This window comes from Protobothrops mucrosquamatus, unplaced genomic scaffold, assembly GCF_001527695.2.
Source record: "Protobothrops mucrosquamatus isolate PMUCROS unplaced genomic scaffold, P.Mucros_1.0 scaffold54, whole genome shotgun sequence".
In the NCBI taxonomy this organism is placed as follows: Eukaryota; Metazoa; Chordata; class Lepidosauria; order Squamata; family Viperidae; genus Protobothrops; species Protobothrops mucrosquamatus.
The window spans coordinates 166,891-194,566 of NW_015386435.1; the positions used below are offsets into that span (position 1 = coordinate 166,891).

The 27,676-nt window shown below is 35.3% G+C and overlaps 1 protein-coding gene across 1 annotated transcript in view; it reads right to left on the reverse strand.

Moving 5' to 3' along the window:
• METAP1D (methionyl aminopeptidase type 1D, mitochondrial) overlaps positions 1-27,676 on the reverse strand; it is a 79,515-nt gene that overhangs the window by 14,842 nt on the left and 36,997 nt on the right. Inside the window, exons 2-6 of the mRNA XM_015811860.1 lie at positions 25,890-26,053; positions 23,898-24,047; positions 11,800-11,948; positions 10,947-10,989; positions 4,778-4,941 (exon numbers count right to left, since the gene is read on the reverse strand). Of these exons, the coding sequence (XP_015667346.1) occupies positions 4,778-4,941; positions 10,947-10,989; positions 11,800-11,948; positions 23,898-24,047; positions 25,890-26,053 (670 nt within the window). The remainder of the gene's footprint in view (positions 1-4,777; positions 4,942-10,946; positions 10,990-11,799; positions 11,949-23,897; positions 24,048-25,889; positions 26,054-27,676) is intronic.

The window sequence follows — 27,676 nt, forward strand, 5'->3', positions numbered from 1 at the left end:
AAGCCAAAGCTTTGTTAGCATTAGACTGTCAGTACAGGTAAAGAAACAATTAGAGGCATGCATGAAAACACAGTGGAATTGCAAATCTGCAGTACAGTTATCTTGCAATCTTTGTTCTAGCTTAAACAGTGCATTATCTGTCACATGCCAAATTTCAACCTGTCACAAGATCCCCTGGATAATGGACGGTCTACAAATATTTTTTAATAAAAGTAAATAAATGGGTATACTCTTAATGAAAAATAGCTCATGTTAACAATACTTGAATTGAGCTTATGTGGTTACAATGTATTAAAAATATAATTACGTTCATGAAACCAACTACCTCAATGAATCCACAATTCAAAAAAATCTGACTAGTTGATGCTGCTCAGTTTTCCCCATGTGAACCAATATCCTTTTCCTTTGTGAACTGATTCGAAATTAGAGCTAGGTTACTACGGTGCAAGAAAAAACGGCTTCAATTTACCCATGAAAATATAGTACTGAACTGGTATTTCTACATATAGACATCTATTTCCCATGGCTGGAATCAAGCTCCTTTTTTAATCCACATTCTGGTCTGAAAGATGAGTTTACAGATTTTTTTCTTTAGATTTTGTATGTTATTTCTCTGAGGAACAAAAAATTTGCTTGTTTCAACTAATAGCAAACTACTTTAGGGAAAAATCTGAAGACGATGATAACTATCAGATTTAAAACTACACTCCTTTTAAGTGATTTAATATCAAGAGGGAGAAAAATGAAAGCCACTCCAGGAGAGTGGAAGGAGACCAAGCCATGGTTATCATCTATACGATGGAATCAAATGCTAATTTCTACTAGTGGCATCAGAAACAGAAGTTGTCCATATAGCCTCAAATGATTCCTTGAATGGTTCTGGGACCACTCAGAGGGGGGATGGGCAGGACAGGAAAGCCTCAATGTACAAGCAAACGGATCAATACATGAAGATCTAGCTCTTAGCATTTGAAGGGCCCCAGAATCACATATTCTCAGTTAGCTGCCTTGGTTTAGCTCTACAACTCAACAGCACAAATAGCAATGCAGATATAATCTAATTTTTAAAGCTATTTAAACAAAGATTAGTTTATGTTAATTTGACCAGTAGTATTGTACTGACTTATCCAACTTTCTGTTGGGGGAGTTTAAGGTATTCCTTCTATAAAAGTCCTAGACTAATGGAATGTACAATTTCAGGGATTCCCTCTAATGACAACGAATGATGAGGTACAATTAACCATATTTTTGAAAACCCACAATTGTGGACTTTCTTTGTAAAGAAAGGTACATTTTTGGTTTCAAACTAACACAAATTACTATATTTTTCTTACACTACTGCTGAACTTTTATTTGAGGTGTTCCATTTCTGAAAGGCAGTCTTGATGGATTGAAATAAAAGATAATTTATTGCAATGCTTACTTTCAAAGGAGAAGGAGTGTAATTGTAATTTACAGTAGCTGTCAAAGAAAATCTATCACTGATGACATTAAAATGACTTATTTTGCCTGAGCCACTTATTGTTTAAATGTGCATAATCTGATAGAAACAGATTTCTTTTTTTTAAAAAAACCCCTGCTTTTGTATTGTTCTAAGGTAATATCAAAACATTGTATTTATAATTTAAAACATTTAGAAACCATTTATTGATACTCTTATCTCAATAATGTTAACAACAGAATTAAAACTGCCTTGATTTAACTATGCTTATATTTGTTTGGTTCTATAAGTCAGTTTCAGAGATCCAGATTCTCTATTTTAAAAACTGTAATTGATATGATTGTAATAATTACATTAAAAAGGCTATGGTATATGTAAAGAACATTCCTATGTAGTTATGATCACAATACTTTCCATTTGAATTTTGGTGAACGTAAGGGATTTGAACAAAAGCAGTTTGATTTTTCACCTAAGAATTGACTAATGTGCAATATACATTTCATAAATATTTTCATTTATTTGATTGAATCTAGCCCAAATTAAGCCATGAGCCTTTAAGATTAAATCATAAAATTACAGGATATTCTGGAATTCAGACCATATTCACATCAATCCTATATATTAATATATTAAAAAAATATTAAAAAATCTACAAACATTCTGAACACCTGGCAGATAGAAGACATACAATTAGATCTTAATAAGTATCACCATAAACATGATGAAAATTTTATACATTTTTAATGCGAGTTTAAAAGTATCAAAGCTCAGAGATATATGACAGCTTAGGCCAGAAAAATCTTTAGTTGCATGAAGACTTAAATAAAACTAGCATATATAAATTCAAAAGGAAATATCAAAGGAGGAAGGGGGGAGCGACTTGATTGTGATTTGTTATTCTGTCTGCAATTGTGACTATGGATCAATCTGGTTTAATTTGCTTTTCAACAGAGCTTTGCATACATATTTCCATGCTGCGAAAATACTGACCTCTGCATCAACACTGTAAAGGAAAAGTGGGGGAGAAGAAGGAAGGAAGGAAGGAAGGAAGGAAGGAAGGAAGGAAGGAAGGAAGGAAGGAAAGAAGGGAAAAATTAAAGCTACTTTCAGTTGTGATCCTTCTGTGTCTCACTTTTAATGTAGCCAGAATTAATGGAGTGAATCTAATGAAACACATTATCCAACAAGGAGCTTTCTCCGATTTTTCAAGTTGAACACAGCACTTCGCCAGCACTGGCTGGAGTTCACCTGCCTGTTGGTGTGGCGTGTGGCTCTTTTTTGTAAAGAGTTAAGTCGTACACAAAAAAGGGGAACAAAGGTCAGCACCCAGTCGCCACTTGAATGTGAGATTTTTCTTTTTATTCCCCTTGATGTATACGAGGCTCTGTGTTATTAGTCTTAATGATGGAAAATTGTAGTGTTGATACAAATCTTTTTTTCAAAGTAGTAGGCGGGAGCTCCATTTGTTAGTAAGTTTTTTTGTGCCTAAAAGCCATGGACAGTACATTTATGTAGCAGTAAAAGGCCTAGATGCTCTTTCCATAGCAGAGCTAATTATTCCCACTGTGACCTTCCTGATCTACCCTATTCCTAGCACATCTCATCTGCACGCCTGTTCCTTTGGGTAGATGGTGTCAGAGAATATGAAAAACCCTATAATGAAACCATTTTCATGATGGAGAAAGGCTACTGGAGTTGCACTTGCTACAAAGAGGCTCAATTATATGAGTAATTGTGATAATTTTCTACATTCATAGCCTTCAATGGGGGGGAAAAAAGAATGAGAGTCACAAAGGAAAATTACTTTAACAAGAAAGTACAGAGAGTAAAAATGGAAGAAGAGACAAAAAAATAAAAAAATAAAGAGGAGGGGGAAGGGAGAAAAAAGCAAGGAGGGGAAAAAAGTTTAAAAAATAGATCTGGTAGGAAGGAATAGCGAGACAGGGAGAACAACACAAATGCTCAAAAAGCCTGTGTGCAGCTGTGTTGCACAATTAAATTGAATTTTTTTTCCCCCTGCAGTTGATGAATGTGACTACTGCAAATGTGCCTCTGTAGTTAGCTATCATTTGTTGTTCTGTGACAGGAAAAGGATAATTACCTCTCAGAGAGAATCAAAGGCTGACATGCCCTTTAGACACTGCCATGAATGCCGTGCTCGAGAGAACGCTTGAATAAGAATCTTGTCTTCTCTGCCCCCTTCGACTCAAGCATAAATTTTGTTAAAATGCAAGCGTACCACCAGTAAATTTGTTGAACTCTAGGTGTTCAAAAATACGGAGGTGCATCCATCGACTCATCCCATTTGCAAAAATAAAACTACATTTTGAATTCAGTTCTATTATATTCATGGACAGTAAGATAGTGAGATATGCATTAAATTTCTTTTCCCAGTAGGGGTCTGATTCAACATTTCCTATGAAAGAACAGAAAAGACACTATCCTTTTTCCCCAGGCTAGTTAGCCTATAATTTAAAACTGTCAAAAACACAATTTTATACAAAGTCTTCAATAAAAGCTTCTCGGATATAACCCAAAGTGGTTTTACTAAAGTTTGATTCAGACTCTGTTACAATATTTTTAAAGCTATAAATACATCAAACTGATATTTTGCTGCTCTCTTTTCTTATTTTTTGTAAAGCATTTGGGGGAGGGGGGGAGTATAAAAATAGCATATTCTCAGGATGCTGAGCAATGCATGTTTTATAGCCTTAAGATACTTATATGCCTCTCCTAATAGCATTAGTAAACACAGGCAAAAAGCAAGATGGATTCTTTAAAAAAAAAGACCCATGCAGAAGCTATGAAAAACCTGGTTAATATATTTTAATCAAGATGAACACGCTAGGCCAATACAGTGTTATCAAGGCCAGGAGAAAGAACTGCCCCAAAGGAGCCATCATTTTTTCACACTCATGTTTTTGGCATAAAGGATAAATTTTCAAGTCCTTCATCACATTAGCAAACACCTTACTGGCACTATTTGTTATCATGCAAGGAACAGATGAACTTACATAAACCTTAATACAGCCATATTGTATTAAGGCAGTCCAAACTGCTAGTGATTATATTGGGGAAAGGGCGAGTGCAGTCACATTTAGAAACATTTTTTACTTCTTCTTTTTTTCCAGATAGTTTTCCTGACCTGGTCTTGCATAATTCACCATTTAAAATCCTTTCTTACCACCCTGGGGAACAATGGAGTTCACACATAGTGATATCAGACTGAAATGATGGTTCTGAATCATAAAACGTGCCATCAGCTTTAAGCCAAGCCAACAATAGCCTTTGTCCTATTTGGGCAGCTTTCTCATTACTCCTCAGCATAAGGCTTACCTGATTGTGTTTCCAATTACGGAGAAAGGAGCCCCAGGTCTGCAAACTGCAATTCCTTCATCTCTGCATTTCCTGGCAACCTCCACTAACTTTTGACCAGCCTTATCCACATTCCCCACTAACAGTGTTTCGGATGTATCACCATGGTAGCCGTTGAGGTACACCTAAACAGATGCAGAAATGTAAAAAGAAATACTTTTTCAGTGGCTCTCAGATGGAAGCTTAACTAGGATACACCTTGGGTGTATTTCAGGGGCAGTTCAGCTTAACTTGCAAAACCAAAACCCCCCAATCAAACAGGGAATAGGCTTTTGAAAAAGGAGGGGAAAGAAATAGTAAATTTTCTCTGTAACTCTGATCATACAAGAAGCTGTGAAGACAGTCAGCATCACAAAAACATTGGAAATATAGGTTTCTTTCCAAGATGCAAGCCACGAAAGCAATAATTTCAAATTAAGGCTGCAGTTCTGTACAATTAAGTTATGCAGGTCCCACTGATGTCCATAGGATCTCATAGTGAAAAATTAAAATTGAGAAAAAGATTTGACTATGGACAAATTCTCCAGTAAGAAGGAAGAGCAAAGTAGGGAATGGGAAGCATCACCTACTGTTTTAGCCACAGCTGGTCATCGGTGTAAGAAGAGACATTTATATGTCACCCATAATTTTCAGTTGAGATCCTTTCCTCATTTACTGAGGAGTGACTGAATGTACACACATATTAATCTCATGATTCTTGTGTGAACGTTCTCCTATTATCTGTTATGTCAGATTAGATCTGCTTGTGACAGACAATATAAAGTAAGCCAATAAAGAATAGACAACAGCAGGCCTAACTTTCAAGAAAATGTTAAAAGGTGCAGTAGGTAGTACTTATGGCCTATGGAACAGGTTACAAGTTTTCTTTAAAAATCTATCATGAACTACACTTGTCATTTGCTTTAGCACATGTGCAAAATAAATAAAAAGCAAATAATTATGCAGAACAGCAGAGAGTACTTATTTATTCTTATGCAGTCAAGCCTCTGTTTAATGGACTCCCACAGCAGACTTTGGATGCAACAGACCAAATTTGCATCCAAACATTTTCCCCAAATAAAGGATAATTCTGCTGCATAACAATTAATTTGGGTGAGGCAGTTACATTTGTGTTTAATTTTGCCACATTCATGGCAATTTATATAATATGTGCATTGGTATAATTAAGCAAAATGACAAAACTGTCATAATGGTACTTTCATATTTAACAGTCATTTGAGAATAATGGAATCCCTCCTACAAATGGTCTTAAAATTAAGAAATACTGTATTTGAGAACTAGGCTCAGTTATTATTGGTATGAACAACTATGCTTTCAATACTTTTGGACTCTATTAATTCAAATCTAAGCCAGCATTTACCATTGCTTATTGTCATTTGATATTTTTTTTAAAAAAAGATTATTTGATAGTCTTCTTTCATAAGTCCAGACATGGATTTTCATGCAACAGGAAACAATGTTCTCAGACAAAAAAATTATTTCTCTTATCATTGTGATTTTATGGAAGTGGAACTTTCAGTAACTGAAAGATTTTATGTTAGAGTGTTTTATAAATTCCTCAACAGATGAGTATTTTAGTGCTAACCACTGTAAAGCTTTATATCTGGAATTAAAGACTACATTGAAATAACTGATCAACAAAAGTGTAGCTAAGAAGCATTGTTTTGGCTGCCTCTTGCTTTCTCAAATATTTTTTTTTAAATTAATGAAAGCTACTAAACACAACCCCATGCAAAAATTTATGATATTCTACACCAGCTTCCATTAAAATACTCCTTTTATACAGAGAGACAGATTCTCAAGTAAATATACATAAAATTTGGTCATAAGAATAATTATTATTTTCTAAATTATGATTGTCTATTAATGTATAGAATAACTGTGTGATCATTATTGGTTAAGAGCTGTAATGGGTTGATGGCCACTGAAGTAAACTAATTGGTTTCTCTAATTCTTTAAACAATATACGAAGCTCAGGTGAATGAAGCGTCTAAAACATGTTTCAAGTACTCTCTATTTTTTCAAAAATAAGTGAACTTTAGTTCATTATTCTTTAAAAATCTGCAGTTATAGAAGAGCATTTACATTTGATAGATTATTTAATCATTTTATCTTGTGTACAATCACAAACAAATTATTCTAAAATGTCATCTACTGTAATTGTCCTTTTTTGGTTCATAATAGTTTTTTCTACCTATAAAATGGCTTAGTTATGCCATTTGGAAAGATCAAATAATGCTTCCTCAAATTCATTAAATTCAACAAATTATTACAGAGCAGCAATCTTTTCAATCATTATACAAAAAGGATAAACAATAATTGTAGAAGTGGTTTTTCTTGGATGTTTAACTTGCCATCATTTTACTGTAAGAGCAAAGATTTTCTGATAAGGAAATATTTGAAATGTTCTTTTAACTAGAATTTAGTGAGAACGAAGCAAGTAAACGTGGGCTGAAGTGCATGCCAAAGTTTTTGGGGGTTTTTTGCATTTTCTTATTCAGCTGCAGCATATCCGGGCATATTTTTTTTTTTTTAAAACAGAAGGGAATAGTCACATATGGAAAGGGATTAAACTTCCACTCATTGCATACTATGGTCTTCATCTGGGTGAAACAAAAACATTAAGAGAGCAGCATTCATATACTGAATGCATTGTGTAATTTGACTCTTGCTCTCAGTTTCAAAATAATGTTTACTCAAAAGTAAGTGGCACTGCATTCAGTAGAATTCACATATTATTGCTAGGAAACAATGGGTAGGAGATCCCAAAGCAAGGAGAAACTGGCATCCAATGAGTGAAGAAATGGTAAAAATCTGGTACATGCAGTATCAGAAGATTCTAGTTTCCACTGCAAGCATAGGTGCTATTATCTATGGTTGTCCCAAAGGTGTTTTTCAAAAGGCAACTAGACTTCCTTGATTTTTTTCTTTGAAAATGTTTTGCTTCTCATCTAAGAAACTTCTTCAGTTCTGACTCAGTCAGAACTGAAGAAAGCTTGTTGGATGAGAAGTGAAATGTTTTCAAAGAAAAAAAACCAAGAAAGTCGAGTTGCCTTCTGAAAAGCACCTTTGGGATACAGGTGCTATTGAAATTAAATGGCTAATTCAAAGAAAACCAAGAAACAGTGAACACACACAGGAAGCAGCAATCACAGGTAGGAAGCGGAATTGATTACCTTGCGAGATCTGGAGAGATGCTGAACTTTCTATTTTTAGATAGTTCCTGTAGCTTTCATCATGCAAACAGCTGTAGTGACCCACTATGTGCACTATGACAACTACAGGAAATGTCTGAGAATGGGGTGTTCAAGCTTTAAAGAGAAAAATCCTTAGGCAACAAGCCCATGGGAGAATGTGCAAGTCACTGGATGTATAAATAAATGAACAACAAACATCTGGACCAGCAATGCACAGCTGGAGGCCCCAGGACTCCCTCCAAGTTTTGAAAGCTGAAGTCTAAAAAAAGGCCATATGCATAGCCCTAATGCATACCGTCTGATGTCCTGAAGGTGTTTTGGATTATAGTTCCCACAAGATATAGTCAGCATGATGAATGATCAGAGCTTATAGGAGTCAAAACATCTGGAGAGCATCAGGTTGCCTATGCCACTGTTTATGAAATTCCCCAGTCGGTGCCCTAATACACTTGACATTATCCCATCAAAGGCACCTGGAAAACTTAGGTATTCCTGGAGAAGGACACATTTCACATCAATGTGTAGAAAAGCAGTTTTCATAAAGTAAGATTCAGATCCCTCGAACGTATGCACAGTGTAGGTGGCCATGATTGGGTGAGGAACAAAATGTTTCTTTCTTACTCAGTCTTCATTTTTTTCTACTCCAAATCTTTCTACTCCAAATTGCCTCTACCCTGTCAGGTGAAAGATGCATGCTTAGCAGGATGAAATAGCTTTGTATAAGCTTGATTATAATCTATTGGAGAAATTGGGTGTAGGAAAATTTTCTCAAGAATACGTTTGAATTGGAGACCAGGACATAATTAGACTGAAGCAAAACCTGGTTTAGTGGTGGCAATGCTGGAGGCAAAAGCAGGTCTAAAGACAGAAGGGGCTACAGCCCCTCTTTAAAGATTTAGCAAATTAGAGTACATTTTGCAAGTAGCAAGGTATTTCATTGGCTATAAACCACAAGTATTTGACTATATATAGTACATCATGTATCTGATGAAGTCAATAAGGCAGGCAATGGGATACATGAGATGATGGGGCAGGACTACAAAGACAATGGGGATTTTGAGAAAACAAAGAGGCAGTATTTCACAAACATGTTTCTTTATCTTGCTTTGCTTTCCCAGTACCTTCTAAATGTGTTAAGGCTGGACTGAGAGTTTAGTTTTCTGGGAATGTATATTTTGGTGGGAGCTGATTTTAGCTCCCCCCCCCCATTCTCCTTTATCAGGTCACCATGTAACTCTCGAGGTTAAGGTTTATATATACATTTTGAATCACTTAAAAAGTTGATATTAAAATTGTTAGTGTTGTATGGATTATGGTAGGCATGTTTAATCAAATAACCGGAAACACAAAAAGGGACATGCAAAATTTGACATTCTGGTTATAGAACATACTGATATTCCCCAGAACATATTGTTTTTCTCCCAAAATTGGTCAATCTGGCTATTTCCGTGGTGGTTATAATTTTATGAAAAGCAATCTTCTAGGAGAAAGGGTTTCTGATATTCTGAATGAAACAGAATGGGCTCGAAACAGAAAAGCAGGAAACAGTTCCTGGAAGATACACTACTGAAGAATAAGAATGGATGGATCAGTTTGTTTGGAGAGAAAAAAAATAAAATAAAATATTCTGAGGATCTGAACACAGATTTTTTCACCCAATCACAAATTAATACAATCTAACTATCTTATCTAAACCATAATCAAAAGTACAGGCCATGGCTACAATTCATAAGTTACACGCACAGAGACAAGCTATGTGGACATTTTAGATCAATATTCTAAAAGTTACCATTAGCTGACTTTGAGACAAAGAAGCAAACACTGAGAAAGCAATGATTATGATAAAAAAAAAAACAAAGACAGTTGAAAAGACAGGTACTGTAGGATGGGATAAAACTAAAACCATTATTAAAATCAAGGAAGCATTTGTTACTGCAACGTTTATAAGTTCAATTCACATAGGATTTCAATCTTCAACATTCTGTGGAAAATATATTCAAAATTTCAGGAGTTGAAGAAAAATATGTTCATAACATTTTTTGAAATATTTTTTCTAAAGATATGCAAATCAGGACATAAAACCCTTTATGGTTTGTTTGTTTTTTTGCTCATATATCACTACATTTTATTTTGAATACTCATCATAGCAAATGTTTTGTTTTTGTCCATGTTTTAAGTCCACGTATATACTTTATGCACCCAGTGGGTTCTACAAGCCAGCTAAGTCAAGGAATTGGGTTGAAATGGAATAAATCCCACGGGAATACCCAAGTACTTTGGATTAAGTGGGCTGTGGATCAGGTTGTGCATTCATGAGTAAAGAGTTCAAGGCTCTTACGCCACAAACAGAACACAACGCTGCCTTTGAGGATTTTAATAAATGTAGGGAACACAGCCAGCCAAAGGGTTGCTGTCCAAATAGACTGACACACAGGCCAATGTAGCTTCTAATGACAGAGTAAGATAATGACAGGCCCCACTCAAAATCAGCAGGAAGAAGAAGATCAATCTTGGCAGAGTGAAGGAAAAATGCCGGCTTTCTTCATGTTAGCTCATCTCATACATATCTGCCTTCAGCTGCTGCCCCAGTACTGGGGCGCTCTGCATTAACTACACGGTGGATCAATAACAATTACATCTTCTCAAAAACATGACACATAGCAGGATTGGGCTGACATTTCACTTAGGCCAACACTGATCTCAGTGAATCTGATTCCAGCCCTAAATCCAAGTCAAGCCTAGGTCTAGTTAGAATAAGCATGGAGAGGAAAAAACAATAACAACAAAAGAGGAAACTAACTGCTCTTGCCTTAGCTTTGGAGTAAAACTGTCAAGCTCACCCTTGCACATTTGTAATTTAGTGTTCTTCCTACTGTGGTTATAAATTTTTAAAGTCGATCCAAAGGAATAATAATAATAAACAAATTACTTACTGTGACATCAATGTTAATAATATCGCCATCCTGGAGAGGGCGGCTTAAGCATAATCAGAAGGTAAAGGGGAAAAAAAAAGATACAACATTTAATGATGACAGGCAAATCTTAGTTAAGACAGAGTAACAAAACAAATACACTTTATCCCATATACCTCAAAGCTACATGAAAAGTATCAATATAATTGTCAAGTAGAATGGAAGGAGGCAAAGGAGATAACTACATTTAATATTGAGATTCCTACCAGTTCAAGTTAACTCTAAACAATAATTTAAATAAAAGAAAGAATCCATAATATAAAGCAAAGGAACAAAAATCACCATTATGATTATCTTATCATCATGGAAAGACTGACATTTGGCACCTCTTATTTTCTGAACAGGTAATATTCATTAATAATTAGCAACATATTCATGTATAATTAACACACACACTCCACCTTTAGATTTCCAGAAAATTAGTATAATTTTTCTGTTGAGTGACTTTTCTGTTTTTGATTATATATCCCAGACTGAGGTGCTGTACCATGCTGGGAAAAGAGATGGCGAAGCAATAATCTTTGCTTTTATTATTATTATCCTCCTTTGATAAGTGCCAACATCATTTTCTTACTGCACAGCAACCGGTGATACTTGGTTTTAATAAAATACAGTGACCGAATCCGGCTGCTGTATTCATCTCCATTCATTTGGATTAAAGGAGAACTTCCATGCAAACCACATGGAATATGTAATGATCTGTAATGTGGCATATTAAGTAGGCTGAGTGGATACTATGTTATGAGTGTGTAACGAGGAAAAAAGACATGGGTAGCCACATAATCTTAATTTGCAATAACAAAAACATGAATACCTGTCAGGAATTCCATGGCTTACCACGTTGTTTACTGAAGTACAAACAGATTTTGGAAAACCTTTAAATCCTAGAGGTGACGGGTAACCATTGTGCTTGATTATTTCATGGTGAACCAAATAATCTATTTCTTCTGTAGTCATGCCAACCTGAAAGATCACAATTTCAAATTTGTGCTGAATTAAGTGTCTAGTGCAGTCTCCATATTAAACAAACATGGCTAAAGCATTTTTAAAAAAATTTTAAATGCACACTCCATTTCGATAGAATGGCTTAGTATCAATGCATTCTTCTAGGAAGCATTGGGGCATCTCTAGGACCCCCATCCATCCCCTTCCCAAATACTACTAACAAGCAAGGTCACCTCTCCAAGCTTCCTTTGATCTGATTTATATGTGCAGCAGGAAATCAGAAAAGTACAGTCAAATACATTCTACCACTTCTTATGGAAGATGATGGGTTGCATACGTGACTGCTCCTCTAAATAAAGATCTTGCCTCAAGTAAACAACTACCTATTTTGAAACTTCTCCGTTCAACATAAAGTATTAGTTTTTTTTAGCTGCAGGGAAGATTTGAGATGTCAAACACTATTCCATTGCTTCGAGGTCTTTTGAGGGAACACTGCCACTGCATCCTGCTCCAGCTGTAACTCTGACCTGAAAATGGAAGAAATGGATAGTGCAAATAGCATATTCTATCATGCTGCATTCAGACTTCTTGGAGGCTCCCATACAGAACAAGAAAGGCATCACTCTTAGGAAAATAAATCCTTTGCTATACAAAAGTCAGGAGTCCTAGGAAATGCCCCACTTTGTCCTTATTCACATGGTTTAAGTGAATTCTGTCCACATAATCCTCTTTTGCATTCCCAGTCCACTGTCAAGCATCAGAGAAATGCAATTACTTGGTATCAGGCCCTGCCTTTTTGCTCATCTGATGTTCTAAAATCCCGTGTGTATGTTTGTTGAGATTGCTATATAAATACAGGACAACAGTATGGTTATTTTAACCACATCTGCATTCTCCATACAACCATCTTCTTCTCAGCAACATAGGCAAAATAATTTTATTTTTCCCACAATCAACATGATTTTACACTGTGCATTGCTGACTGTATTATTCCCTGCCTTTAGAATTGCCATCCTATTTTAATATTTCAACCTATCCTTGGAAGCAGTGTCTATATCAATGTAAGCAGCAGTGACTACAATGCCGTTATTCCTGTATTAGCATTTCCAATCCAGCACCCCAATTTTAGATACCTATCATTTCCCGAAACATTCATTTTGCAGCTCAAATTTTCTAGATTTTGAGTCATACCGGAATTGATTATTTCTGGTAAGAGTTTGCAACAAAGGTCCATATCATGTTTGAATATAAGTAAAATATGGGAAAATATACTTTAAATATTATCATTGCAACTCCTTTTCCTGGAACAATGCCAAGATAGGAAATAGGTAGGGCTGAACTTTGAAATTTAGTAGAAAAACCTCTCTCATTGTCAAGAAGTGGCTTTGAGTGTTCCTGCGAAAATTGGCTGTGATTTGAATGAGCTATAAGCCCATGAATATGATACTTTAACAAAGGAATTATTATGGGTATAAATTATCAGTAGCTTTCTTACTTTGCAAAGATGTGCAGTTACCTGCAACGCAGCAAAATAATTAGGAATTAGAAGCATAAAACTATTGCGGAATTCCATTTTTCATTAAAATAGATATTGTGACTGAAGACAGGGAGAAACAAAGAGATAAATTGTTATCTCATCAAACTTGGATAACAAAGTTTGGATAAAAAACATGATGGACTTCAGCAATTTAAATCTATTACGTTTCTTTCACAGTAAGAATCCCATCAATTCCAGAGATGGGCCGTGCCCTCAGTGCTTTCTAGCTAAGATGTAACCTCTAAATAAACAAGGCAACAAAATTGCTGTCTATTGGTATATATGGTTGCTAATTAATTCTCCAATTATGTCCCTTGTACATATTTAATTAACATTTTATGAATGTGTCAGTCTATATGTATAATTTTTGGAGGGTATTTTTAGCTATTGTTGAAATAAAACCACTGAGTAAACAATAGTAAAACTGTAATAAGGAAAAGAAAATGATACTAATCATTTCAGTATACAAATAATGTACAAAACCAATTTATCCATTCTTATATAGTAATAAAATGAAAATGCATCTTAATATTACATTAAAATTCTGTGAAAATAGTTAATTGAGAAATATGGAAACATTATTAGACATTAATTTCCTTGAATAATCAGTACAATATTCAATATATAGATTCTATTTGCTCAAAAATCTTGGATTTTACTAGTGCCAATCTGCCTGATTTTCTGTAATTGCATTGTTTGCTGCAATTTACTAATCCATACATATAATTAGTAGCATTTTTCTGAATTTTCCTGTGATTAATTGTGATTAATTCTGCAGCCCTCAAAATTAGTTTTCACTGATTGATGTGCATCTCACTGAAAAAAATAACATGGATTTTAGATAAAAAGCCTGTTTAACCAATCTTCACTTATATATGCAAATATGATTACATAAGTAACATTTTTATACACTACACATCATGGATTTACTAATTCTTTTTAAAAGCAACCCAAATAGAGTTTGACATTACACTTGTAAATATTAATTTCCATTAATATACTAAAGTAATATTGTAATTGCTTTTGTCCAAAATAGACAGGCATGTTTAATAACAGACATTTAAACATTTTTACTTCTAAAGTTCATTTTTTAAAAATGTATTTAATACTAATCTTAAAGAGTCACTATTTGAAAGAGTCATTATAAGATTACACACACACACACACACACATACACACATTTCATTCCAATATTTATTATACTTGGGAAGAGGATATGCAATTTAATATCTTAAGATAATTTTGCTACTCCCCCAGCCCAAGTCTTAGTAGAGTCTCTGTAAAAGTTGACACCAAACTAATTAAGGTAAGAATGGGTGCTTCAAAAGTAATTTAAGTTTTTTTTAATCAAATGTGCTCTCTGAGCTTGGTGCTTTCTGAGCTTGATTGTTTTCTTGCGGATGTTTCATTACCCAAACTAAGTAATATCATTAGTGCTAGTCTAGCACTGACTAGTACTGATATTACCTAGTTTGGGTAATGAACAGTTTGCAAGAAAATAACCAAGCTCATAGAGCACTAAGGACCCCTCATTTCAACCCTCAGCTACACATATTCTCCTTTATTGGTAATGTACTGTTTTTTCTGGCTCTGTCCATTTGTTAAAATATGATCCCTGGAATACCATCAAAAGGTAAATGAAATTCTAGGCTGAAAAGAATTGCATGTCCTTGGTTTTAAGTGATCGCCCTTATTACTACCATTATGTCATTACCGAATTGTATTGTATAATATTTGCATCTAACATGAGTCTTTCAGGTTTCAATCTTTACTGTATTGCAAGTTCTACCTCAATTTATTATCTGATAATACAAAATCAGTTAATTTTTTTGCCAGAATGCCAGGTCTTTAAAGGTATCTCACTTGGAATATTTTTATGGTTATATCATTTTTAATCAAACAACACTGTGAAGTCAAGCACTGTTCAATTTGTGTGTGTGTGTGTGTGTGTGTGTGTGTGTGTATTTTCCCCTATAGCTGTGCTTAATTTAGAGTTTGTAATTCTGAACATTTCAGGCTTGCTTGATCATTTCAGGTTATTCAATTTGAATATTTTTCCATTGTCACAGTCTTAAATATTTATTTCCATTAATTTCATCTTGGTTCTGTTTAATTTATAACCTGCAATTTTACATGATGTCATAAAATACTATGTCTTCATTTAGCCACCTGCATATAATAGATGTTATTTAATATAGTTTAATAATATGATCCTCTCTAATAATTTTACCAAGTGGCTTTCGACTTAGAACAAACATCCCCACCAAAAGTCGTTGAGTAAAAACTAGGAACTAAGTTTTTGAGTAAACTTAGCAATCATACAATAAAAGAATCTGCCCTTTTATAGGCTGCCAATTGGCTAAAAGCAGAAAACAAAAAATAGCAGTAGATGGCCAATTTTCTCACAGGAAGAAAGAAAAAAAACCAGAATGCTTCAAGTAGCTGTATGGGGAGCTGTGCTTCTTAATTTGTTCATAACGATCTTGACTGGGAAGGAGGAAATCCTGAGCAAGACCAGTTTGCAAATTATAACAAATCGTTCAGGGTGGTAAAAACCAAACGCAACCATAAAGCGCTCCAGAGGAATCTCTTCAAACTGGTGAATCGACATTGAGAGGCAAATGTGGCTCAGTTTTAAACATGTAGGCAAAACAAGGCATGCAGGGGCAAACTGTCCTAACTTTACATATAAACTGATGGTGGTCTGAGATGTGTGTAACTAAGTAAGAACAAAATATTAGGGTCATGAAAATGTGAACTCAAGCTGCAGCAGCTATGAAAAAAGGCAGATTCCACACTAGAGAACGTTAGGAAAAGGACTGGAAATAACATTAGCAATATTGTAATGACCTTGCACAATTAAAGAACAGTTTAGTATAATAAATTTGTGGAAGGTAAACATATTTATCATCCAGGTCTATCAAAAGCCTTCTTAGGAAGGAAGATTTAGTTAAAAAAAAAGCCACGTTTTTTTCCAGCACAGATGGTCTGCATAATTAAAAGAAATTTTAAATGTTGGACTACTCTGAAAAATCCACTGATAGGTGCAAACTGGCAAAGTAGATATAAAAACATTATTACTCTCTTCTTGGAAGGGATCTCTTTCTCCACTTTTTTCTCACTGTGAGGAATGGGATGGAAAAGTATAGATCAAATTGAAAATTGTTTTAAATATGCCTACTCTCTTAAATATCCCCAGCAGGGATATTTTACTGTAGGTGGGATACTTTAGGAATATTTTGGATCCAGGTTCCTGTTGCCAACCCAACCCTATTTCAAGAGCTGAGATTATCTGATTTTGGCAAAACCCAGCTATAGAAGCATATCCAAGACCTGATTTTTCCCTTTGGGTTTGAAGACTTGTCTCCAACCATGGAATGGAAAATATAAGGAATCTTCCTGTGGCATTTTTTAAAGGAAAGAACTGATATATAATACAATAGCAATAGCACTTAGATTTATATATTGCTTCATAGTGCTTTACAGCCCTCTCTAAACAGTTTTTACAGAGTCAGCATATTGCCCCCAACAATCCAGGTCCTCATTTTACCAACTTCGGAAGGATGGAAGGCTGAGTCAACTTTGAACCATTCAGAATCGAACTCCTGGACTGAGCAGTGAGTTAAGCCTGAAGTACTGCATTCTAACCACTGCGCCACCACGGTTCTAGTTAATCTACTTTAAATGACATTATTAGCTGGACATAGCAGAATTAACTGCTCTAGAAGTAATAGTTAATTCTACTAAGTCTTCAAATTAATGTTGTATGCATGTAACAATTATGTTACATACACACACACACACACACATATATATATACAAAAAATCCTTTTTTGATATACATCTAGTTCTATTTTTTTCTCATTCTGCACATGATTCAATTGTAATCACAGAGTAAAGCATCTATATTTACCAAATTTAGTTTGAAAACTATAAAGACCAGGAATTTTATTTTAGGTTAAGCTCTTACTGTTTAATCTTTTCTTTTTGAGGATTTTTTAAAGGTTTCTTAATGTTGATATTTTAAAGAAAACAATTATTTTATTTCACACATCATATGAATTTATTAAGTTTGCATTAGACTGCATTAAAATAATATTGATGAAATGAGCCTCTTCTTTTGCTGATTTGTTACATATACAATTTGTATCAAACAATTCATCTTACATTTTCTCCTCCAGATACAGTATATCTGGTAATCCTCAAGAACTTTGCTTTTATGAACTTCACAATTTTCTACTTTTGTTGTTTTTAAAGATTCAAACATATGTTCTATCTCAAAACTCTTTCATTATAGCTATTTTATTACAACTATCTTTGATACTGTATTTCTTTTAGTCAAAAGAAATGTCATATATAAGCTGTATATATACCCAGGATTGCATATTGATCAACTTATATGGTATCACATATTGATAAAAAAAATTCTCTCAATAATTCACATTTTGTATGAAGGCTGAATCTTGGATTTTGATTCACAAAATTAAGGAGGTGTAATATGATAATATATGAGATTTATTCAACTTTTCTATTGCTAGAATAAATCTCATATATTATCATAGAATCATATTAGGTTGTAGGAGTTATCAGAAGCAAATATATTCCTGTGTATGTATGATATACAGTCTGAGGGAAATAGACACATAGTAATTCAATGAAATGGAACTTTTCCAAACATTTTTTTTTTAAATCTGGGGAATATGTTTACCGGCTTTAGCAGCATAACATATTCTGTTAAAGTCACTTATCATCATGATTTCTCCTTTACCAGATTCAACAATTACATTAAAGAACACAGTTGGATTTCTTGATAAATACATATCGAAGAAATCGTCCTATCTTCTAAAACACCGTTGTTCAATATATATCTTTCATTAACATGCTCCTTAACATTCGGGATTTAGAATGGAATCCAATGGCATGTTTGCCTGTCACTGTGGAAATTGTTTTTGTGGCTGAAATAGGAGGGATGTGATCCCTCCTTTAGGTTATATCCATGCACCTTTAAAATTAGATTCATATTTTTCAGTCTGCTTTATTATTTTTTTCCTCCATTTTAACTCTAGTCATGGTCAAATTCTGTATCCCACCTTTTCCTTTCTTTTATACATTTTTCCCTTTCTCTTTTTTTTCTTCTGCCAATTTCAAAAGGTCTTGGTCTATGTAGGAAACAAATACATACACACAAACTCACTTTCTGTTATAAACTCTTAGATATTTTACAAAGAAAAATCATATTCAATTTTAAATAAGTTCAAATTTAAATAATCCAAGTGATTTTTTTTAAAAAATGGCTGGCAATACAATGAAATATTTCTCAATGGATTTTGTATGGAAATTGCAACAGCAAAACAATGTTAAAGTATCCATTTACCTTTGGGGGCAAGATATGTACAGTATAGATTAAATCTTTGGACCTTACAAGTTTTGTTGCAAATGGAACTCTTTGTTTTATTAAAAGCAGACTATTTTAGAATCGAAGATTTATGAAGTGAAATACTAAAACATTCTCCTAAACCTTGCACATTTGCCCTGGAACCAGAATAATATATGAAATTTAAATTCAGTTTAATATTGCATTATACAGTATGTTCAATGCAATATTAGCAAATGTGTATATTTCATTTTAAAGAAGCTAAAGTAACATTAGTTGATTTTGATCAACTGCTTTTGTTGTATTTTTTTTTTCATACAGAATCCCTGGCTTTTGCATCAAAACTTTGGCTGCATTAGATTAACATGTTAAATAATATTAGATTCAATAGCAGCTTGACATAGAGAACTCAGCAAGATCTAATATGAATATTTCAGGTTTGGATTCTAAAGAAGAAAGTTCAGTTCCTGTGTCTAGTAGTGACTCAAAAATGATCTTAAAAGGAAAGAGTTTTCAATTTTCAATGTACAGTATCGTGTATTTTAAAAATCAATGAGCCCTATACGAACTTTGAAGAAACTGTCTAGTTTATAAATTTATCAGATGGTTTTAAAGCCATTATTTTTTTTAAAAAAAGTTCTTCCTAACTAGCAGAATGCTTTTACTGATAGGTCAAGCAACAGTTCAGATGGGGCAGCTTTTTAGAGAAAATGAAGTATGAGGAAAGGGTTAAATTGTTCTCTTTTTAGTGTTCCTTTCCCCCCCTCTTTATTCCATTTTGTATTATTTCATGCAGTTCTTGCTGGATACCATTCTCTCTAATAGAAAACTCACTGCCAAGAAAAATGGAGGCAAAATTAGTTTGCAGAGAAACCAGAGGGGGATCTCGGCATGCTTGAGGAAATCCTGAAGTCTGCAGAAGTACAGAGCATATTTTTCAAGAATCATGGAAGTCCCCCCTTCGGTATACAACCTACCAAGAAGCAGAGGTATGAAATGATGGAAAAGAAAAGTGGGAAACAAGGGATACAAATCAGTCTGTCTGAATAACTTACCACTTACTTCATTATCGTGTAAAAAGATATGGGTGGTGAAATGTAATACTGAACAGGAATCAGCAGAATGAAATATCCAATATTATTTTATTGTTGTTCCCATTCCTCACTCCTATATCAAGTATCTATTCATCTGTTCTTTATTCTATCGTATTATATAAACACACACCTCCTTTCTCTTCGTTTGGTTGTCTGAACTATCATTTAACAAAGCCTTTCCTTTCTGCAGTCTTCTAGGTTGACCTTATGTTAATACTCTACTCCAGGGGTGTCAAACTCAATTTCATTGAGGGCCGCATCAGCATTGCGGCTGCCCTCAGGGGGCTGGGTGGATGTGGCCAGGGTGGGTGTGGCCTACTGGGTGGGCGTGGATGAAGTGGGTGTGGCCTACTGGGTGGGCATGGCCAGCTCTACATCGTTCGCGTCAAGGGTGCCTGTGGGGGCCTGGGCAGGAGTGGGACAAATCTGAGGATCTTTGGCAGAAGGGGGTGGGACCGGGGCAAGCACCAAGACATGGTCCATTTCTTCATTCCTCACAAAGGGTGACACCTCCCCAGCATGCACCCAGGGGGCAGGGCCAACGCAGCAGGGGCCAGTCCCTTGCTGTTTTCAGATGGCCTTGTGGAGCTAAGACTGAATGCGTTTCAGCATAGATGGCCACCACAAAATTGTACATTGGCTCCCGGCCGGCCTGGGCCAGGACCAAAGCAGCGGGGGCCGTTCCCTCACTGTTTCCAGGATGGCTTCGCGGGCCACATGAAACCACTTCGTGGGCTGCATCTGGCCTTGTGTTTGACATATCTGCTCTACTCATTTAAAATTGTTTATCCCTTCTGTAATAAGGTCCTATTTTTCGCTGTTCTTCTTTCCACTTCTTAAATGTTTTTAACATCATGTGGGCTGTTGTATGATTCTATTCCATTTAAATAAAAAATAAAGACATCTCTGAGTCCAGCTCTATGCCTGGTTACCAATCGATTCATCTATGCAGTTTTCTTGGTAACAATATATATAAAGGAAAGTTTGCCCTTGCCTTCTTCTGAGATATTCTTTTCAAAAACTTTCTCTTCTAGCTTATAGTCTGGAATTCCTTGATGGTCTTCCATCCAAGCACTAACATTAGTAAACCTTGTGTAGTTTCCAAGGCCAGACAAAACTGCCAAAGTGTAGGATTGTGTCTATGGCACACATCTCCCAATGGAACAACATCCACCACATCAAAGCTTCTATGCAAAGCTTTCTATGTCTTCTTGTTGCAATTTTTCTTTTTAATTTCTCGTTTATTCCTCTTGTTTTAATTCTTTGATTTTTTTATTCATGTTTATTGGTTTAAAACATACATTTTAAAATGTTAGCTTATCCTTGTCCATTAACCACTTCATATATTTCTTTTCCTTGGTTGAACTCAAATTCTTGACTCTTCTTACTTTTCTATATTGCTTCCTTACATTAGATTTCCCACCTCCTCTTTTGATTTCAATAATCTTTTAATTTCCTTTGTAAGTTTGGCCTTGTCTATTGTTTTTTTTTCTGAAGATGTTTATCACAGCATCTGAACATTACTGATATGTTTATTCTTTTGCTTTTTCCACCTAATCTTAACATACTTTCATTCTTAAGGTTCTTCACCTATTCAAGTTAATAACATCTATGAATATCCAATTCTCATCTTAATTTTTCTATCCAGCCAGTCTCTCATTCAAATTTTTTGTTTTCATCTTTGGAACATTGGAAAAATTGGTCCTTACCTTTCTTGTGACATAGCTAAAACCTTATGAAGCCTCATCCCCATTACTGCAATATTCTTCTTGGGCTTCATCATTCATATCTTGTACCTTTCGTTTTGGTCCTTAATCTAGCTGCTTGACATATTCAAGTGCTTGTGATTTCAGCCATCTGATTCTTCTTTTTCTTTTGTTCTCTATTCTAGCCCTTATTTTCCTTTCATCTTCACTAGAAACTTCTTTAGGTTACATTTACATCTCGGCAGGCTCATGCTGTTCATTCTAATTCATTTTCTTTCTACACTGCCCTCCATTTCTGTTTTCCATCTCTGCCCCCTTCTCTGGCTAGATAGTCCCGGTTAATTTATTGATAATATTTTATGCCTAAAGGATAGGTCAGCAAAGCTCAAACACAATCATATTTGCCATTTGGATTGTATGAATGGAATTTCGCAAATTTTTGATTAAGACAAGCAGAGCCCCTTTCCACTACAGAAGTTCTTTTTCTGTCCATTTCGTGCAAAGATGAGCTGCAAAATTCATCATTTAAAATTTGTTAAAATTACAAACCTTGGGGGTTAGCCTAGGTGGCTTTTTGGTCCTTGAGTACATATAGTTATATACATCTTGTTGTGCATTCCTCAGTTTATAATTTTGAAAAGTATCCTCAGTTTAGGAATGAGATATTAATCTGGCCAATAGTGCTGAAGGGAGCATGTAGGGCTTCTTTCTCTGCTCCCAAATCTCCTTTAAAAGAGCTAAAATACATGATTTTAAATTATTGCCACAATATTACCACCAATATATGTGGAAAAGTAGTTAAGTATTGGACAGGTTCAGCTCTTCACTAGGATATGGGGCTCGTTGGATGAATTTGAGTTAGTCCCTCTCTTTCAGTCAAGCCTACCACACAGGATTGTTGTGGAGATAAAAGGAGAGAAGACCTCCTATATGTGTTTTGGAAAATCTGGAAAAATGTGGAATGTAAATGCACTAAGTAACCATACTTTTAAAAAATGTGTGTTGTTTTAAAATATGATTTTTTCCCCACTGGGATTGCATGTTTCCTTATAGATTTAATGTAATAAATGGTATAGACATTGTGCCATGGTAGGCTTTACAAACAAGTTACAAATCCAGAATATGTTTAGAAGAAAAGGAAGACAGAAAAATATCTAGAAAAGCAATACAGGTAGTTCTCAACTTACAACCATTTCTTTAGTGTCCATTCAAAGTTACAATGGCACTTAAGACAGTGACTTATGACCATTTTTCAAACTTATGTCCATTGCAGCATCCCCACGGTCACATGATCAAAATGTGAACACTTGGCAGCTGGTACGTATTTATGAGGGTTGCAGTGTCCTGGGCTCCTGTGATCAACTTTTGTGATCTTCTGACAAGCAAAGTCAGTGGGGAAACCAGATTCACTTAACAAGCGTGTTACTAACTTAACAACTGTGATGATTCACTTAAGAACTTTGGCAAGAAAGGTCATAAACTGACTTAACAACTTGCTTAGCAAGTTTGGGCTCAGCTGTGGTTGTATGTTGAGGACTACTTGTACTGTACAAATCAATCAAATGTAATACCTATACAGCTGAAAATCAGCAAGTTTGAACCAAGAGTTTGCCTGTGACCAAACAATGGAGATGCTCATCTGCCTTCACACAGAGATAAGTAACACAAATTGCTGATACATTTAGTCAAAAGAATTGGACCCCAAACTCTGACTATTAAAACCACAAGGATTTTAGAAAGCTTCAGATACATAATAAACTCTACTCAGCTTTGAGCAGAGCAAATCCAGTGTTTAATCATGTGCTTTTAATTGTTCAGTTTATAAAGACAAGCTCTTATTCTCCTTTTTTCCAATAGTCAAGGCAGCAGAATTTCTGTATTTCTCATAGGCACAAATCATTGTCTCCTTCTGGTCTTCCACAGGGTGAAAGACAGAAATTTAAAAATTCCAAACATACAAGCCAAATAAAATAAATACTTGAAAAGAAACTGCTTAATTTTCAAGGCATATATTGGAATTAGATGTTGGTGGTTTGGTATAGATACAGATTGTGGGGGGGGGAGATGGATCAAGGAGGGCAGCTTATGACTAATCAAGCTGGTTTGTTGAAGGACGCATGTGAAAAGTAAGAATTCTATTGTAATCAGTCTATAGAGTTTATGATGTACAATAAATAACTATAAAATGCATATATGTAAAAGGAAATGTTATGAAATTTCAAAAAGCAAAGCCAGGAGCTGCCAAGCTTGTGTTACCTTTACACTCCTCACAGCCAGAAGCAGGACATGACGGGCCAGCTGACAAGCCTGACGAAGCCGTTGAATCTGATCTTCATTCTTAAGGTCTATTTCATCTCCCATGTCAGGCAGAACGCCTGTCGTCACATAGTCTGGCTGTTTTATATGCTTGGAAATGAAGGAACAAAAACGAAGATCAGAACATGGAGCATGACAATGGGATCATTTTCTCAGATACAGCCCCCCCCCCTTCAGCCTGTCTTATTGGTTGTCTGAGTGACCTTCCTAAGCCATCAGGGCAAACCCTGAAGCCTGCCCCAGTATTTGTCCCACTGCCCTTTTGAACTTCACAGTGTTTGTTACTGGCAGAGCCTGTTAGCCCTACAGCACAGAAATTCAGGGTATCACAGCAGCTTTTCACTCAGACCAAAGGTTCCTAATGGCACTCTCACTTCTAGTTTGCCTTTTTTTAAAAAAAGAAAAAAAAAGAAAAATCCACATTTTCAAAACAAGCCAGGTAACTTCACAGAGTTCTGAACTGATATATGAATGGAAGGAAAAAGTCTAAATCCCGAATCCCATAAAAGTGGATAAGAACTCTGACTCTGTAGAAGAGAATTATCAACGTAGCAGTTATTCAAAATTATTCTTGCACAGATATAACATAAAGTATGTGTATAGGTCTGTGTATATGGATATGTGTCTTCATGTCCCTCTCTCTTTCTCTGTTGTGTCCGTGTGTGTGTGTGTGCGTGTGTGCGTGTGTGTGTGTGTGTAATTTTATAAATACAAATACTCCTGATCTGTTAGGTTTCTAACATGAAAGACATCTGAGCTCAACACTGGCTGGTATTTTATTCATTCATTTATTTATTTATTTGTGAATTAGATTTCTATCCTTCTTTTTCTTCAGGAGTTTAAGATGGTGAACAAACCCCCAAATCATTAGGCACTTCCGTGACTGAGTGGCTCTCCTCTACCCTATCCAACCTAGGCTAAGTGTAATGCCATACCATAATGGCACTACAGCATTCAATACCTAGGCAGGCAGGAGACTTTTTTTCACCCTTTTAGTTCAGCAGTACCAGAATCCTCTGAGAGGCAAACCATTCCTAATCTCACAACACCCCCCCCACCTGAAAAAAATCCAGCATCCCAGGCTTTAGACTAGTCTCAGAAATTGTTAAAATAAATGAGAAGATGGCAGTGGCAGATCACTTTCATCAGCTTACTGCAAAGAAAACAATAAGAATCTATCCATGTTGTCCTCAGGGATCAAACTTCACTCAAAGAAGTTTACAACAGGATCTACACACAGACACAGACACCCACACACACATGAATACATACAAAGATATTTCCAATATTTTGAAAGTAATAGTTTACAAATTACAAAGTAATTTCAATAATAAAAGCCACTACAATTCAAAAATTATTAATGAACATGAAACAAAAACAACATCACCATGCATTTTCTAAGAATTTGTCTGACTCAAGGATTAAACAATGAAATATGCCAGTTATTTGAAACATATTGTACTATGCGGCCGTTTTTCTATTACTTGCTTTAAGCAGTATAATAATAATTAATTTGTTAAGATACATATCATGACAATTGAACAACTTTTTAATATGTTGAGTAGCATGCTGCTACTCAACAAAGAGAGAGAGAACTGTTTTTGGATTTGCTAATTTAAAAATGGATATAAAGAGAATTGATGATATATGGCCAATCCCTATTTACATGATTATATAACCAATTTCATCATTTTATAAACAAGAGGCTAACCAAAAAAAAGTCACATTGGGACTTAGCAGCAGCAGGAATATCAGACTGAGACTAGCTGAGAAACTGACTGAATACTACTTTGTGAACCTATGTTCTGATATCAAATTCCAGCCCTGGTAACAAAACCATGATTCAAACTGCTAGTTGTTGGGATGTACTTGATTATTCATTAAACAATTCTCTATATTGACTGCTAAAAAGTGCAATAAAAATGATAGTACCTTAGGAACTGGATGAGCAGGAGACACATCAGCTGGCCAAACTACCTGATAAGCATTTTTCTGTCTGTGGCAAAAAAGGTGTCTTCTTTGATGAATGCTTGACCGGTATAAGTAGATATGATTAACTGATGAGTAGAAAACACGCTGACAGCCAGTCACATGGCCTGTGGACAAATATATATGGTACAGTTACTGCATCAATGGAATAAATTACCATTGATTACCATGTAATCATATTAATGACAACATTAATACTTTTTTAAAAGAAAGTTTGGCTTTGTTCTACCCTCACAAATATACCATGTGCACACTCACATGATTGCTTGATATGACATTGAGATCTAGTGTGGCCCAAAACAAGACTTATCTTTTATTTTTAATCAATTAACATGTCCAAAAGAGGATCATGGCTTACCATCAGCCACATCATATTAAATTCCAGTGAAAACTTGGGAGGAACTAAGATACTTCACATCCTTCTAATATACATACAGCAGGCTTAAGAAAGCTAGTTTATTTAGTGTATTACAAAGGGAGAATAAATACTGTCTAGTATTACAAACCATCTATTGTGAGTAAAAGTATCTCCCTAAGGGGGAAACCCCCCCCCCAATTATACAATGTTGGCTGAAAAAATGCTAAGCAAGGTCAGATTTGGTTAGCATTTGGATGGGTGATCACCAGAAAATTTCAGGATTGAGAAGCTGAAAAACTATACTTGGAGAAACTTGATGAAGAAAGCATGAGCCAAGCTTAATTCAATGGAGAATCTTATCTTTTAATGGCATCTGTTCCCACTCCTTCCTTCCTTCCTTCCTTCCTTCCTTCCTTCCTTCCTTCCTCCCTCCCTCCCTTCCTCCCTTTCTTTCCTCCAGCAAATATATTAGATTTTTTCCCATACCAATAATAAAAAAGGTTTCATTTAAATTTTACCTCTAAAATAAAAAGATAGACTCTTTCTATTGGCATTTTGAATGTTTTTTTTGGTGTAATTACTAGTTCTACTTCATGTAACCATCATTCTCAAAATGCCTGCACAGCACGCACAGTATAATATTACAGAAAAGAACACCAATAATAAATTAGATTTCACAACAAACACATAAAATTCTGCTTGGGCAATGATACATCCTTAGCAGAAAGATAAAGGAGCAAAGGGGGCTGCAACAAAATAGGGAGTGAGGCTGCTTTGTGCAAGCCAAAGACATCTTTGAATCTAAGCCTCTTTGCTATTATGAAATGATAGAAATAGCACAATACTGTAGGGAAAAAAGTGAAGAGGGGAGTCAGGCAAAAGGATAGCAAGGATAGAATTAATACAGGTGTATTTGTTACGATAACGAACAGCAGAAGTGAGCGGCCCAAAATATTTTACTGTCTGAAGGGTAAGGTCAAGGAAATGTATGAAAAGTCTCTCAAGAAATCTTGGCTCTGAAGATCTCACCGCTGTTCCATGTTGAAGATAAAAATACTTTGTTATGCCTGAATCAGCATTGACAAGTAGTCCCTCCGTTTCCTTGGCAAGATTTCAGATTTGATTTGCCCTTCCCTGCTTCCTAAGGCTGAGAGAGTGACTGTCCCAAGTCACCCAGTTGACTTCATGCCTCAGACAGGACTGGAACTCAGTTCCTCAGTGTCTAGCCTGGTGCATTAATCATTATACCAAACTGGCTCTAAAAATTACAAACACTATATAATGATAGTATCAAAGGCAGCTATCACCGCCTCCTCCTCCTACCTATAAGGGGAGCTATGCTAAGCAAATTAATCAGAATCTGGATATGCCA